This window comes from Rutilus rutilus (genome assembly GCF_951802725.1).
Source record: "Rutilus rutilus genome assembly, chromosome: 8".
NCBI lineage: Eukaryota > Metazoa > Chordata > Actinopteri > Cypriniformes > Leuciscidae > Rutilus > Rutilus rutilus.
Window position 1 is genome coordinate 26,747,616 of NC_140222.1, and position 17,276 is coordinate 26,764,891.

The window sequence follows — 17,276 nt, forward strand, 5'->3', positions numbered from 1 at the left end:
TAGAAAAACACACAAAAAAAATGCATACATTTTTTTGGTAAATTTATTTCTAAAAAGCTTTTATTGGCATTATCATCTCATATGTTGTGTTCTTAACAGGAACATGTATAAAAAGACAATTTAATGTATGTCTATTCAAATAGTTGCATGACTGTCATTGGATCCTTTTAATCCTCCCTCAACATGAAGTCAAAATTAATTGACCATTAACAACTGAGCACGTCCTCTTGGGCAAACAGAACTGAATCAGAATCTCATTTCTTACCTGCTGAAAGGATAAAACAAAGTGAAAATTGAACACTCGAACATCATGTCTGACTGAAGTGTTTGTAACACTGATTAGCTCATTTCGGCGGGTAATGAGTCAGTGCATACAAAGGCTCTGCTTTGTTGAATAAGCCTCCAGCAGTGAACAGTGAGCATTCACTGTTCGTTTAGATGCTTTAAGCTTTGAACACGGATCCTGCTGATTTGTTCCGATCGGAAGCGGCCGCAGGTACAGATCAAGAGCAAGCATGCTGCTTTCCCTCGCCGGTTTGTGTTGAAAGAACTCAAACTGAAGTGGAAAAGAAGGGGCAGAAGGTTAATGGAACTGTTTAGAGCATTTATTCACAGAGTGCTCTTGAAACATGACCCAAGGAGGAAAGAAAGTTACATGATTTTTAAACACTGGAAAGTATGTACAAAATATAGTACAAGCAAAAATTGCTGCTACCAGTTTTTTAACTTAAAGGGTAACTAAACCCTAAACCAACTTTTTTTAGTTAATGATCTGTAAGAATGGGGCTTTATTAGTGCTGGTCATTGATTCGAGTAACTTTTTTGACATTTGGGTATAAAGTGTTTTAATTCTACAATATATGGTGTAAAAACGTCTGAGTGCTGCCCTCTTCAGGTTGAACGGTGGCTACTGCAGTTGAATTTTCCTATTGGATGTTGCGGTACTGCGTGACGTAAGCAGGTTCCAGCTCACCACGCCCTCCCTTGGTACGAGCTCACCACGCCCTTGGATGAACTAGCATAGATTTATCTGTATTTAGTACAGTGGTAGGTGTAGTGTTGTTAGTGGCAACTGCACAGCTTTCCAGCAGACTTGGAAATTAGGCCTGGAAGACCGTGAGTGTGAAACCTGCATTTTACGCGGAATTGCTTTTCCAACGCAATAGAGGTGGAAATGGGCTTCTCCACACAGCTCGCGCTGAAAAGCGACGCAGTGCCAAACGCTGCTCCTCCTACATGGACTCCACCACCGCAGCGGCGTCTTGATGTGAGTGATCATATATATTTTAATCACAATTTATGGTTAGGCTAAAGTTAATCCTCTGGGGTCAACAAACGCGCCAGCGCATTTTGCTGGATTTTTTCACATAGCGGCAAAATATGAAAATGCCTATAGAGAGCGCGCGCTATTGACATCAACTCGATAAAACTCATCAGATGCATGTACTTTACGTCGTCTCGCGACCCTGTGCGTCACTCTCCATTTTAGAGAGTCTGACAGCGGGTCTCAGGTGCACGCCCCCCCGCTCACGGTTCGTCCCCTCTATCTCCGCTGGGGTCTGCCCACTTTTCTAGCATTTTTCAAATATTGCCAGTGGGTGGAGTCAGGCTCTGACCAGGGGTTTAGTTACCCTTTAAAAGTTACAACATAATAATTTTCAAGTAATGAATTTAGATGCAATATCAAAATGAAATTTATTAGGTTATAGGTTTCCCATTATGGATACCGTGGTATCAACGACACTTGGGACACAATGTAAACCCTAATACTCAAAATAATTTAAGCAAGTTAGCATTTACTGAATTAAAGCTAGCCAAGTTTCCACTACTAAAAAATTTAAGTTGAGATTACATGATAATTTTAAGTTACATGTATGAATTCGCTTACTCAAATATTTCAAGTCAAGAGTAATTAAAAAGTATGAGTACAAAATAAAAATCTACCAGTTCTTCTTACTTACACTTAGAACTTCCTAACTTGAAATTTTTTATGTAACTGATTACCTTAATATATATATATTCTTTTTATATTTATTTATTGGGTTTACAGTGCTAAGTCCTTGAACAACATTCAAATCAACCGAACAGATTTTAGGTTTAGGCTTGTTTGTTTCAGAGCTAAAACAAGTCTTAACATTGTTAAAAATGCATCTGGTTTTAAGGGGAAGTTAATGGTTAAGGGTCCAAACTAACAAAAGATCCAACAACATGTTGCATTTTGATAAATCATTATCTTGTCTCGCATATGTTCCCATCACCAGCATTGATAAGAGTGCAAATTGGAAAGCAACTGGACTGTATCAATCCGGGATGAGTCAGGAGTTGGACGCAACAGCCAGAGCAATAAAACCAAGAGTTTTATAAAACTCTGAGAGGTGGCCCTTCCAAGCCATGAAGGTTGAGCTCTTCTCTGGAGCATGCGGTGCTTCCCAATTGGAGTGAGACCAGGAGTAAGAGGACTCTGATAGACTAGCTATCCCCTAAGTCACCAATGTGTGAAAATCCTGTTATACTGAAGATGCGCTAAGCTGCTTAATGAAGGAAGGTTTCTGGATCGTCAACCGTAGAACAACAACAAATGTACACTGGGCATGTGCATCTAGCCCTAGCGGCCCATATGGACTCGAGCAGAAGGACGTTTTTTTTTTATTATTTAGTTTGCGACTCATTTTTTTGGCCTGCTTTGCATCCAGCAGTACTTTAAAAAGCTATTAGCAACTAAGGACTCAGCAACCATCTGCACAAACATCATTATCCTGTTAAATGCGGCTCTTGCAAAGACTTAGCAGACCTTCTGTATTCATCAGTTTACCTACTGAAATGATAAATGGACTTAATAATAGGAATTAACCTTAGCACTGACTCACGATGCTAATGTGGCAACGGTATAAACGCATTTCCCAAATGAGAAGCACGCCGGGGGAGTGCGAAGATTGTCGACTGTCACAATTTTTCAAAATGCTGTAGGTTTACGATGAGGAACGCATTCAGAAAGTAAATCCGTGAGAATCTGGCAATTCACATGCTATTTGCACAGTTAGCTTCAGTCAGCGAAAAAGTTCTTGGATGAGATGCTATTTATTGAAAAAAAAGAAGAAAAAAAAGGCTTACACTTCTTCAAATTCATATCCCTCCCAGAATAGTAACTGGTTCAAAAGATAGCAGCACAGTAAATCAGGAATGTGTTTTTGCAGTTGGAAAAATGCCTAGGTCATCTTAAGAGCAACACTAACTAGATTCCACAGCTTGACGTCTAATGAGGACAGCTTGCCCTTGGAACGCTGGGAGAGTCTAGCACGTGCAGATCAGTCGGGCAGAGAGATCTCCCGCTACAGATGCCAAATCAAACTAGATTGGAATTTATTCAAACCAGAGTTGGTTATGGAGTCTCAACAGTTAAATGTCGATTTTTTTTTAAATGTGACAGTTCACCCAAAAATGAATATTCTGTCATCTACTCCCCCTCATGTCATTCAAAAACGCACATGCTGTTGTTTTTTCAACATGGCTTTCTGTGAGATCAGTCTGTTTTTTCTTGGCAAACAAAAGGTGACAAATTCTTAGTGTATAACGACTTGAAAACGAAAATTATGTCATAAATTACTCCAAGCCCATTTGTTAATCTTTGAAACACAAATTAGGATTTTTTTTCTTTAATGAAACCTGAAAGAGACAGTCAATGGCACTTGCCTGAGGCGTGAAAATGAACGTCATTGGTTCTTGTGCACCAAGCAACCACATGTGAGCTTCCGTTTTCAATATTTGATGTGCTCTATGTATGTGATCATTATTTATATGTGAATAAATGTTTTTCATAGGAAGTGATCGTGTTTCTTCAGCAGACTTGCATTAATCTGCTGGATTCATATGGATTTCTTTCACGCTCTCTATATAACATTTTTGAAGCATCAGCATATTTGTGGAATGGACAGAAATTAGGTTTCATTAAAATATATCTTCATTTGTGGTTTGAAAATGAAAAAAAGTCTTATGGGTTTGGAACGAAATGAGGGTGAGTAAAGGATGGCAGAATTTCTATCCCTTTAAATTTCATGCTGTTCCTCACAAAATTATGGTATGACTTCAGATGACTTGCAATATGGTGCATTAGTCATATGTACCAAATGTTTGTTTTTGGAGTTATGAACTGAGGCTAATTACATGATGGCAATTTTAATTTTTTAGTGAACCAACCCTTATAATTTCTTCTTGTTCCTCATACAAAACTATCAAATGGACCACATTTTTGTGTTTTTGGAACTATGAACTGTCCTTTTATGGAAAAAAGAAGAAGAAAGTGAGTAAGTACTTGCATAATTTACCTTTTTGGTTGAACTGTGCCTTTATGAGCTGTATTTATGAAAATGTAGTTGACCTATTTGAGGTGAAACTTGATCTCAACAGGGTGCTTTTTCATTATGCACAATTTATTTTAAAATTGTATATGTCTGGATGAATAGACCTCTGATATTGCACGTCTAACACCTTGTTTTGCTGCGTTTCTGTGATCTCGCCTGATTATTAAACGTGAGAATCATAGCTCCGTACAGGAATATTTACAATGTCTCGCGCCTCAGCGTGAGGATGGAACATCAAAGACCTTGAATCTGACATGAAGAGATAAAGCAGAGGTAGTCAGAGATACACTGGTGTGTATGAATTATTCACCACACACTTCTTGAGAGCCAACGGCTTGATAAGAAGAACTTGCGTCCAGTGATGGAGAGAAAAAAAACATTTGTAGTGGCAAAATAAGATATAGCGATGCTAAAAAAAATATCCTGGCCAAACCAAACTAATTATTTTTTTTTATAAATGTGCATAAAATTGCATTTTTTTTCAGAGGCCCTTAAGTTTTAATGATTACATAATATAAGTTTGTTAAAACGGGATAATTCATCTATAAAGGAAATCTTAGCATCATTTACTCACCCTCATGTCGTTCCAAACCTGTATGGCTTTCTTGGTCACTATATGCTTACATTGTATGGAAAAGAGCAGCGTGAGCGTTCTTCAAAATTTCTCCTTTTGTGTTCTACGAGGGGAAAGAAGTTCATACAGGTTTGGAATGACATTTTTGGGGTGAACTATGAATGAGTAATTTCTTTGCAACAAAAACAACAGCAAAAGATATAAGCAATTAAATAATATTACCGATCCCATCCAATGTTTTTAATTGAACACATGTTTGGTAAAGAATATGATACAATGACAGAACTAGAATTCATAAGAACATCAATAAATATTGAATAACACACATGGACAGCATTCACACAGCCTAACCCGCTCATCCTGCTGAAGAAAATGTTTTAAGAAACAACAGTAACTCAATGTAGAAGACGGTGTTTAATGTTTGATGCAGCAGCAGGAGTGTTTTCTGCCTTGGGCTGGAGAACAGATAGAGAATTAGCCTGTGTGACTAAGGTCCGGGGACTCAAACACATCCAGTTTTCATTTTAAAAAAGTGAAAAATAAATAAATAAATACATACATACATAAAAAATTAAGGAAACCATCAAGAATTGAAAACAAAGTCTGTACATCACAGAGCTGAGGAGTGGTGCCAAAAGGTTGTTTTGCTACTGCTGAAGGAATGAATTTACTGCTTTTAACAGCAGGGAATGCTGGGTCATTAATAACGAATAATAAATATACAGAAAGAAACAGCTTTAACAAAAAAAATCATAGGCTTGGTTCTTTAGAGGCAAAGTAAACAGTAAAACAAAAAAATTCACAAAAATGTATGCGACTGGATGTTCGAAAACCTCACAGTCCAACTGGATATAATGTAAAGCCAAAGACCCAACCATATCGAGATAAAATGTGGTAGAATAAAACCTGTGCAAAACTCAGTAGAATGATGAATGGTATTTAACGCATTGCTATCATTGTTGCCAGGTTGTTTTGGGTGGTTATTTTCTAGTCCAAGTCGAAAGCGCGCACCTTCAATGTGAGTTTACGTGATGCACACCTCTCCTCAATATGTCTCGTGATATGAGGTGTAACTCATATACATAGGAGCATGGAAACCTAAAAAAAGCCTTACAGTATCTTAATCTGTATCATAGAGTCTTCTTTAAGGTCCTCTCAGACAGCGCTAACATCCCAAAGTTGGGTTTAATGATATGACAGCCAGCCGGGATGGAATTTACAGATAGGATTATGTGCCAATAGAGTTTTTTACGAGGTAAAGGGCAGACTATGTAAGCATGGTTTAGGTGAACGGGGAACGCCGGAGGTTCGGGTTAAGTATACTAAGCAGCTGTGATTTCCAGAAGAATCCACACTGCCACCGGCAGATGAACTGGCTTCTTTGTCATGGTAATTCCCTTTCTGACACCATCCAATCAAAGACATTTCCAGCAGACGAAGATAACGCACTAAAAATTCAGATGTGCTACTCTTGCTGCGAAAGTCTAGAAGGGGATGATGGATGTGGCGTGTTACCTGCAGTCCTGATTAAACAGAGGACATCGTGCTCCTGTCTCACCTCCACAGCTTCCTCTTTACCTCCAACAATCATGTAAATACGAAAAGGACAAGGTTAAACTCTCGTCACAACGTGCACATTGTACCAAAACAGAGTGAATGGAAAAACACCAGTCGGCTGCAGCGGGAGATAGCAAACAAAGTGTTGGCGGCTATTGTGAGATGCGCAAGAGTATTTTGCATATTTTGCTTGTGAGGAACTCGACAAATCTGGCTGAATGAGTCACGCAAACAAGCCTAAATAAGACTATGTTCCACAAATGTAACTACAAAGGGGAGGTGCAGCTAGCATAACAACCTCTGGGATAGCAATTGCTCTGTGGCAATTAGTCAGAAAACTTGCCACAAGAAAATCCCGCAGCTGCCTCTTACGGTTCTCCAGAATGCCTGCCAAAAGACAGCTGTGAACATTCTTTGTTTAAAGGTTCATTTTTATAATCAAGGCTCGCAATTAAGTTGCCACATTGTTAGCCATCTGCCTTCCTTTGCTAGTCTGAGCTGAGGGCTGTAAAGAGCTATTAGTGTGATATAGAGGTACATTAGCAGCTAATATGGATTATTAGGATACTGGATATCAGAACAAGACTCCAATTTTGACAGACAAATTGCACAACACTGGTACACCTCCTGTTCAATGCAAATCACGCACAGGCATTCGAATGAATCACCAGAAACCCGTTCAGAATATGTCCAGGTCTTTTTTCACCCCAAAATCAAAAGAAAAAAAGTACAGTCAACTTGATTTGTTTAAGTCATTTCAACTTAAATTGCATTAAACTGACTTAAAAAATTTGTTAAATCTTGTATGACAATTTTCAAGTTTTGTACGAGTTAAAGCAATGTTAAAACATATGTTGTTATAACCTATTGATAATATAATTTTTTTTAAAGGGTATTTTGCTTTAGGGATGAGAATTTGTTTTTGCATTGTGACATTATTTGACATTTCATTTCAGGAAAATTAAGTACATTTTTCCTCTCAAATTCCCATTAATGAAATGCAAAATGAATTTAAAAATCATAAAATAAAAATTACAACAATACACTGCAAAAAAAAAGTTGCTGCCTTAATTTTTTAAGTACAATCAACTTGGATGTTTAAGTAATTTCAACTTAAATTACATTAAACTATCTCAAAAAATGAGTTGAAATTTGAAAATTGCTTAACTTATTTTAACAATGTAAAACCAATTTTTGAACAATTTCATTAAATTGGGGTGAAATGTGACCTAGATGGAAATTGACCCATTAATACACCTTCTTCCACTTTTGGCTAAACTTCAAAATGTTCAAAAACAGCTTTTTCAAAATGAAAATAATCCTTTTCTTTAAGTCAATTGCTTCTTTATCAAAAAAGGGGCAATAACCTCAACATTAATTAAGCTTGCTTGGAAAAAAAAGATTAATTGTTCAGATATTCGGACAGACTATTGGCTTTTCACAGTCTCTGAATGTTGGGCTATTTCATTAAAAAAGGTGGATAAAGGTAGAGAAGGAAAGATGAGGGAGCACTGACGTTGAAAAGAAGTTGGCGGAGAAGTGGGCTACGTTCGCAATCTCATGGGGAAATTGAGAAAGGAACAGCGAGAGATAAGCACGAACCTCGGCATTAGAAAAAATGCTCTGTAAAATAAAGACTCTGCCCTTTTTTAAGGTAAAGAGGATGGTTGAGAGGGCAGAGAAAAAGGCGCAAGTCCTCATTTTTGAGTCAGCTGTCGCAGTACTATTTGAAAAACAGGACACGCACCTGGTAGGACAGAAAAAAAAAGTGTGCTTTTCAAACCCACAGTGAGCCCAGACAACATCTTTCGCTCTGAGGAGAACAGAAGGCCAAATGCTGCATCTCAACTGGCTTTCTTCTGCATGAGCCTTTCCTTTTTAACCGCTTGATCTTCAGTGCTGGAGGTATCCCTGTCTCTGAAATTTACCCATGAGCACTTTTAACATCTAACCTGTATGTGATATCGCACCATCTGGATTCTTTGTTTTCGTTCTTATCCCACCCATGGGAATCCATCCTTATTTTATTTCTTCCCCAACTGTGCTACATTGAGAAGCTAATTATGGGTGTAGCGTTCGACCCTCGAGGCTGTTAAAAGTACCTTGTCACTGGCTCAGTTTGATGTGGCGTAGATATAGCCGGGTGCAATTAAGAAGAGTCGAACCTCTCTTTCTGTCGCTCTAATTCTCACTCTTTTTCTCGCAGACAGGCTCTGACAGGACAATTTCTCCTCTGTGGGGGAAAAAGTAGGAGATCATGACACAGACTATCAATTACAGATAGAGGGACCACTAGTAGGGAGATTTTACAGTGGCATATTTTATCTAATTCTTGTCAAGTCAATACCTGTGAAAGATAGGAAATCTTCAGTCAAGGGTTGAAATTCTTCTGCGTTAAGGGCTGTTTAAGGACTTAGCGTAATATTTCAACCCCAAAAATGAGAAGTCTGTCATCATTTATTCACCCTCATGTCTTTCCAAACCCGTATTACCTTTTTTTTGTCAGTGAAGCACAAAAGAATTAACTTTGTAGAAAGTCCAAGCTGCTCTTTTCCATACAATACACTGTCAAAAAATATATGCTGTCTTAAATTTTGAAGTACAGTCAACTTAGACATTTAAGTCATTTCAACTTAAATCACATTAAACTGCCTTAAAAAAAAAAAAGAGTTGAATCTTGTATAACTTATATATTTTTTTTAATCCCTTAAAGTTAAAGTAGTATGAGTTTTAATGTAAAAACATACACTCACCTAAAGGATTATTAGGAACACCATACTAATACTGTGTTTGACCCCCTTTCGCCTTCAGAACTGCGTTAATTCTATGTGGCATTGATTCAACAAGGTGCTGAAAGCATTCTTTAGAAATGTTGGCCCATATTGATAGGATAGCATCTTGCAGTTGATGGAGATTTGTGGGATGCACATCCAGGGCACGAAGCTCCCGTTCCACCACATCCCAAAGATGCTCTATTGGGTTGAGATCTGGTGACTGTGGGGGCCATTTTTGTACAGTGAACTCATTGTCATGTTCAAGAAACCAATTTGAAATGATTCGAGCTTTGTGACATGGTGCATTATCCTGCTGGAAGTAGCCATCAGAGGATGGGTACATGGTGGTCATAAAGGGATGGACATGGTCAGAAACAATGCTCAGGTAGGCCGTGGCATTTAAACGATGCCCAATTGGCACTAAGGGGCCTAAAGTGTGCCAAGAAAACATCCCCCACACCATTACACCACCACCACCAGCCTGCACAGTGGTAACAAGGCATGATGGATCCATGTTCTCATTCTGTTTACGCCAAATTCTGACTCTACCATCTGAATGTCTCAACAGAAATCGAGACTCATCAGACCAGGCAACATTTTTCCAGTCTTCAACTGTCCAATTTTGGTGAGCTTGTGCAAATTGTAGCCTCTTTTTCCTATTTGTAGTGGAGATGAGTGGTACCCGGTGGGGTCTTCTGCTGTTGTAGCCCATCCACCTCAAGGTTGTGCGTGTTGTGGCTTCACAAATGCTTTGCTGTATACCTTGGTTGTAACGAGTGGTTATTTCAGTCAAAGTTGCTCTTCTATCAGCTTGAATCAGTCGGCCCATTCTCCTCTGACCTCTAGCATCAACAAGGCATTTTCGCCCACAGGACTGCCGCATACTGGATGTTTTTCTCTTTTCACACCATTCTTTGTAAACCCTAGAAATGGTTGTGCGTGAAAATCCCAGTAACTGAGCAGATTGTGAAATACTCAGACCGGCCCGTCTGGCACCAAAAACCATGCCACGCTCAAAATTGCTTAAATCACCTTTCTTTCCCATTCTGACATTCAGTTTGGAGTTCAGGAGATTGTCTTGACCAGGACCACACCCCTAAATGCATTGAAGCAACTGCCATGTGATTGGTTGATTAGATAATTGCATTAATGAGAAATTGAACAGGTGTTCCTAATAATCCTTTAGGTGAGTGTATGTTGTCATAACTTATTGATCATATCATTTTTTACAGTGTAAAAATGTATGTAGACAGCTCCTAAAATGATGAAAAGCACAGTAAAATTATCATTAAAGTGGTTCATATGACTATATGTATTCTAGATTCTCCTTATCAAGGTATTCAGTAAGTTTGCGTGAGGAAAACCCCAAATTTAAATGATTATTCGCAGAGAACGCCACAGATATGGGTCTGAAATCTTGTTTGTCATCAAGCTGCCAGATTTTACATCAAACATCACAAAGCCACCATTGAGTGAAGATTAACAATAACAGCTACTGATTATAAAAAAAACGTAGTTTCTCGCATAAATCTTCAGAAAACAACGATCAATTACTTTTATGCTGCTTTTTTCATGTTTTTAAATGTCGGCATTCACTCATCCCTTCACGCTTCAACGGAGGAAATGAAGTTTTACGGGTTTAGAACAACATGAGGGGGATTTTTACTTTTGCGAGAATTGCACAGATTACGCTATGAAAATCAGGATGAGCACCACTCCTCGCAACCCAAAACACATCAATACTCAGAAATACTGTAGAAATTAAGTCAATGTCTTACAAAGAGCAAACCAACGGCAAAACAGTCAAGAAATACTGCATGAGCAAACGGATACCAAGCATTTCCTGGCCGTTTTGATTTGATCCTGCGTTTTGAAAAGAAATACAATATTTACATGTAGTACCAACTCTCCTGCTCAATTAATGCTTATGTAAAAATACATAAACAGTTACCTAGAGTGTTTTCTACATTGAAGGTACGAAATAACTTTCCTCATGTTTGATTCACTAAAATGAGATGGTACATTAACGGATAAAGAGACGGAAAAAGTAAAATTGTTATAGTCCTTGTGAGGTCCAGCAGTGCCCCCTCTGATCGTAATGGGGGTAAACTGACCCAGGCGAGAAGGGGGGGGAAAGGTGAAAGGCCGTCGAATATCAAAGAGGCGAAAGGCTGAGGGAAAGGAGGGGATTATTTGGTTAGAAATGGCCGTGACCCTCATGTTGACCTCGATGAGCTCTTGACCCGTGCCTCTTGTGCTTTCTGCGCTCATGGTGGGACTTGTGGTGGTGGCGTCTGTAGCGGTGAGATCTCCGTGCTGAGAATACAAGTATCAAGTGTGAATGAATTTGGCGATTCGGTTCTTTATATTGACTTTTAGCTAATAAAATCTGGACACTCACACTTTGTACAGATGATCTTGGGTCGGTCCCATTTGCCGTTGGCACGGCACTTGGTAGTGGGGATGTGGCGCTGGAGGAAACCGTCACCGCACTGGTAACGCACCACAGAGTGTATGTCGTAGTGCGAACGCTTCCGACCAATCAGGAAAGCGTTGTCCACGGTGGGCGGAGATCCACATAGGACTGCAAAAAAGACAATAATGTAAGATTACGAAAACATAAATTAATCTTGAATCAACATACTTTCTTAATATATGTTCCTGGAAATGTTTACAATTATGTCAGATATTATATTATTTCCATGGTATGGTAATAAACGGTGGCTATATTATTTTGTTCAAATAAAATTAAAATAAAACACTAAAAGCTAAAAAGTGAACTTAGGCAACCGTATGAAAATTCATATTTATTTTATTAATTTCCTAAAGATTACATTTAACAGTATTACTAAATACGTGTTTTTGAAGCTTAACTTTTAATGATCATTAGATGGAGGCAAAGCTAAAAAATGTAAAATAAATACATAAAAAAATTAAATAAAACAATTTTATTATAAAATTAGTAAACATAAAACAAATTAAACATGAACTATAAATAAATAATTATAAACTAACAATTATTTATAACTAAATTATAAATAATTATAGATAATACAAAATAATTATGATGTAAAAATATAAATTATAATAAAAAATGCATGTTGGAGGTATCATTACAACACAACATTACAATGTATGAAAGTATGAAAATTAATTTTATTTTGCGATTTGCTAAAGATTACATTTAATGGTTTTATACAATTAGTGTTTTTAAAGCTTAACTTTTAATGCTCGTTAGATGGAGGTAAAGCTAAAAATAAAAATAAATACGTCAAAAATTATAAGAACACTTTTATTATAAAATTAGAATAAAAACAAATTAAACATAAATAATTATATATAATAATAAAAAAGTGATGCATCCTTAGTTCCTGGTGTCATTGTGAATGTTTCACTGTGAATCTTATTGCAAATAAAATATATATATATAATAACAAATGTACTACTACTACTACTACTAATAAAATGTTTTTCATTTTAAATAAGGTAAAATCAAGTCCCACCTAACATTTTTTATTGAATACTCAGTTTATACTCAGAATACTCAGAATACTGCCACATTCCAGAGGTAAAATGGATTTCAAATGCTGTTCAAGATTTTTATCTTGACAAATCAGAAGTGGAATCTGAAAAATAAAAAAAGAATTCTGCTGTATTCTGATTCAGCCCTAAAGCACCATAGCCCAGTGACATAAGAATCTACAGCAGTGTCTCTCGGTGACATTTGCCTGATTAAACAGGTTTAAAGAGCTTGTTTCACTGCAGTTCCTTTTACTTTCATTAGGTGGAGCCCTCGGAGTTGAACCTCAGTGTATTGCTTGACTGAAGATGGAAGCTGCTGCAAGTCGGCCTGTTATTTTGTTGCAGAGGGCCAGTAAACACCACAGGGAACCAATCAGGGCGCATGCAACAGTTAGCTTGTGGTTTACAGCTCCTCATATTCACACTCCTAACAGCAAAGCTATAACCCAAGGCTTGCCACTACAATCACCTCAGCATGTTCATTTGGAGGGAAACATCATAAAGCTGACCTGTGATTTGAGTGTTTAATGTCTTCACTCCAGCAGACTTTATGGCCTTGGCACTTTTCACTTTAGTTTTTCCCTTTCACGTAAGATTTTCTTTATCAAATGCTCCAGAGAAAGTCGTGGCATTAACCTCTGTGAATCAAATCAATTCTGGCAAGGAACTGCAGGTTATCTGTAGCTCAGTACGGGCAGGAATCGCCAGCTAATCAGTGACGCTATGAGCTGGAATTGATCTGGGAAGTCAGCGGCTGGTTGTGAGCTTGATGAGTTTTGTTGTATGCCTTTTCAGGGGTGTGTGTGTGTGTGTGGGGGGGGTGTTCTTTGTCTGGAGAGAAAGCAATGTGACCTTCTAGCTTGAGGACAGCAGGCAAATGTCACACTTAAAAAACTCAATCCTGGATCCACACAAGCCCAACTCCGATTCAGCAATATATCATAAATAAATAATAGACCATAAAATCAATACTCAATTCTGGACACACTGTACACTCAGATACATCGGACTCAAAAAGTATTTGGACAACTAAGCCATGCTTAAAAATGTATGAATGTCATTGAATTATATATTTTCACTGAGAAAACAAAGATATAAAATATTTTAACAAATATTGTGATAGTTCAATCAAACTTGTAGGGTCATATAAAAACAAAAAGTGTTGTATGTGTTCATTTTTTATATATATATATATATGACAGCCTGGCCAAAAATGATGTCCATACAATTTGGCATGTTTCATTGCATTATCACAAATAAAACAATTGACTCCAAACACAACTATACAATATGCTTAAAAAAATCTGTAATACATTTTTAATAATATTTGAATAAATGGTGAAGATGGACCTTATATATCATCTAATGCAAAAGTAATAAATACATTTTAACTAATACATTTAAAATTTTGTTAATGTTAATATGCGGCAGTCATTTGAAGTGATTAACAATCTCACTTTTGTGTTCAACTGCAAGTAAAAAAGCATTTTTACAGTGGCAGGAAAAGGAAAGTGGTTTATCGCAGCGCTACCATATCGACCAGCCAGAGCAGAATGCCCAAGGATGCATCACACCTCATTCATCCAAATATCAAAACTGGCAGGGAAAGTCAAGGTGATTAAATAACAGAGACATAGATAGGGGTTCTTGGACTGAGTCAGCATCACCCTGAGACTTGTGCTGAACACTTTGGACTCGGGCATCTTTACCTCCAGCAAAATCTGTAGCTCAGCATACAAACTATTATAACAAGAGAGAAGCATACTGGCAGTAGGTCTGTTTAAAGCACATATCTCATGAGCTAATATCATGCATTGCTTCTCTATGCTCTTAAGGGATTCTATTATTGTTTTAAGGCTTCACTGGAGGGATTGCATGATCAATAGCAGTGACAGTTTGAATGATAGAATAACTGGGGGAGGGCTGATGGACAACAAAGGACAGCGAGGCAGGTGGTGGGGGTGGCTGAAAATGTTTCCCAGGTGGTCTTGCAAATGACAGCTGGCTGAGCTGTGTATGCGTGCCAGCCTTATGACTGTTTGCTCAAAATTGAACAAGCACACCATCGATTAAAATCAGTGGATACTGCCCAGAATAACCCCTGTGCACACCATTACAATAACCATGGTAATGTGTATTTCTGAGAACTTCTTAGCTTTCGTCCAGTTCATTTGCCTTAGGAAGACTAAAAGAGGCACTCTGGGTTCACAAGGGCCAACCGGAGAACAGGTCCATCAGAGGACGCATCTCAGAAAGCCAATAAGACTCGTTTCATTTAAACATGTATATTAAATGTAATATTGATTTGATGATGGATTTCAATGAAATATTATTTAAAAGTGCACTGTTTAACTTTTAGCGGCATCTAGTGGTGAGGTTGCGAATTGCAACCAACAGAAGTTACGGTGGCCGACAGGAAAATATGTCGTCGTCTGAGACAGCAGAGAGTAGCCAGTTAAGCAATGAGGTTTCTTTAGGAATTAGGTTTACTTAATCATCATTGTTTCAGTGTTTTATTCGCTGACTTTAGCTAGCTTCTTTCCACGAAGAACAACATAGTGACGAAACGCGTTCGTCCGCTTATATAATAAAAACATAACGGTTCAGTATTAGCTCATGAGATATGTCTTTATACACCACTGAAAACATAGTTATGTGTATGATATTGCATTTCTGTCAACAGATCCTCCTAAACATTGCACAATGCACCTTTAAGTATATACAGTAGATATTTAAGTTAAACATGTCATTTGACATGTGATTGAAATCCTAATACCCAATATAGTGTTGTTTTTGAAGATTTTTCTTTAGCAAGTTTTTATCAAGTGCCAAGTAAGCCTTCCACATAAGCTCAAACACATTTTTAATAATGAATTGAGTGTTCAATTATGGACCGGAGGTCAGAATTTCAGTTGGAAGTGAGAAAGTGGAAGTTTTTTTATTGGCTCTCCAGAGCAGGTCCATCATGGTCTGGACCTCTTGAGAGGGATTCTCTGATGAACCTGTTCTCCGGTTGGCCCTCGTGAACCAGAGGTGCCTCTTTAAATCTAGCTAGGGCAGACAGACCCAATGGATTCCATACCCTCAGTCTGCTTCGTATGTAAATGACCAGATAAAACAAGTCTAATGAGTCCATAGTGGTGTGGGTGAAGCAGACTGCGTCAGACCTAGACAGCTAAAAGTGGCTGAAGAGAACCAGTCATGTCCGTCATGTCATGATCGAGGCTTTGAACATGCAACCCTCCTGAGGACCAACAATCACATCCTCAGAACAAAATGAGTGACAGTTATTGCTGAGGTCTTTGTCTGATTGCGAAAGACGTGAGAGGAATTGGCGAAGGTGGAACTGCTGAAAATGAAGCCGTACAAACTGACATAAAAAGAAACAATGGAAGGGAATGTATTTGGAATATGGGGCTTTGTTACAGAATTTTATTACATAATTTTGAACTATATTTTGAGTCTTTATGTGAGAACAAATCGTTTGAGTCGAATCTTTTCAATGAATTGTTGATCCGTCTGAATGATTTGTTTATAAATCTTATACTGATCAGGTTCTTGAGATCAACTCACTGATTCTAAGTAATTGCATTGAAAAGCGTAACCAGTTCATTATTCAAAATTAATCCTTTTGTGTTCCACAGAAGAAATAAAGTCAAATGTCTCAGAACTATCCCTTTGAAGAAGCAGGATGTATTTAAATCTAAGGAAGGGATATAAATAAAAGAGGATATGAGGAACATATCATGAAGAACATGAAGATGTGTGAATTAAGTTAACAAAAGGAGGTCAGCAATGGAAGAAACAGTACAGTGAGGTATAAAGCAAGGCGGTACAGTATTTGTCCTCTTTTCCAAAGCCTCCTCTCTCTCTCTCTCTGTCTCTCTCTCTCACCTGTGCCTTTCTTGCAGATGTAGGGCAGGTTGTAGTTGCAGGGCACATCGTTCCATTTGCCGTTCTCATGGGCGATCATTACAACGCAGTCCTCTCCGCCCGCAAAGAAATTATCCGGCTGGTTCTCCCTCCAGTTCTCATATTGCTGGAGGAGGAATGGGGATATTTCAGGGCTAAATCCAAATCTCATGGCTTCACTAGGTATTTATTGTACCGTCTTATATATCTGTTACATTAAAAATGGGTTTTCAGATACATCTAATCGGTCTGATATAATACATTATATAAACTTGTTTGCTACCTAAATGGCTTAAAGAGAGACTTGTGCATCCATTTGCATAATCTCTCTGATTATACTGCCTGTATTATCATACTGTGATTAGACTAAGTGATTCATTGTAATATATGTTCTGATACTTGTATTCTGATTCAATTTGTGTATATATATATATATATTGGTTGATACAGATAATCGATAATTCTTTATATCTGAAAGCCGATAACCGATATATTGGCCGATAAATCGAAATACAAATTTTTATATAATTTTTGAGAGCCTGATTACAAAAACAAAAGTCTCACCATTAAAAGCCATGT

General features: G+C 37.8%; 1 protein-coding gene across 1 annotated transcript in view; it reads right to left on the reverse strand.

Annotated features, from left to right (window-relative positions):
* Window positions 1–5,068: 5,068 nt before the first annotated feature.
* ncanb (neurocan b) overlaps window positions 5,069–17,276 on the reverse strand; it is a 128,442-nt gene continuing 116,234 nt past the window's right edge. Inside the window, exons 13-15 of the mRNA XM_084416784.1 lie at window positions 16,680–16,824; window positions 11,665–11,847; window positions 5,069–11,579 (exon numbers count right to left, since the gene is read on the reverse strand). Of these exons, the coding sequence (XP_084272910.1) occupies window positions 11,461–11,579; window positions 11,665–11,847; window positions 16,680–16,824 (447 nt within the window). The 3' untranslated portion in view covers window positions 5,069–11,460. The remainder of the gene's footprint in view (window positions 11,580–11,664; window positions 11,848–16,679; window positions 16,825–17,276) is intronic.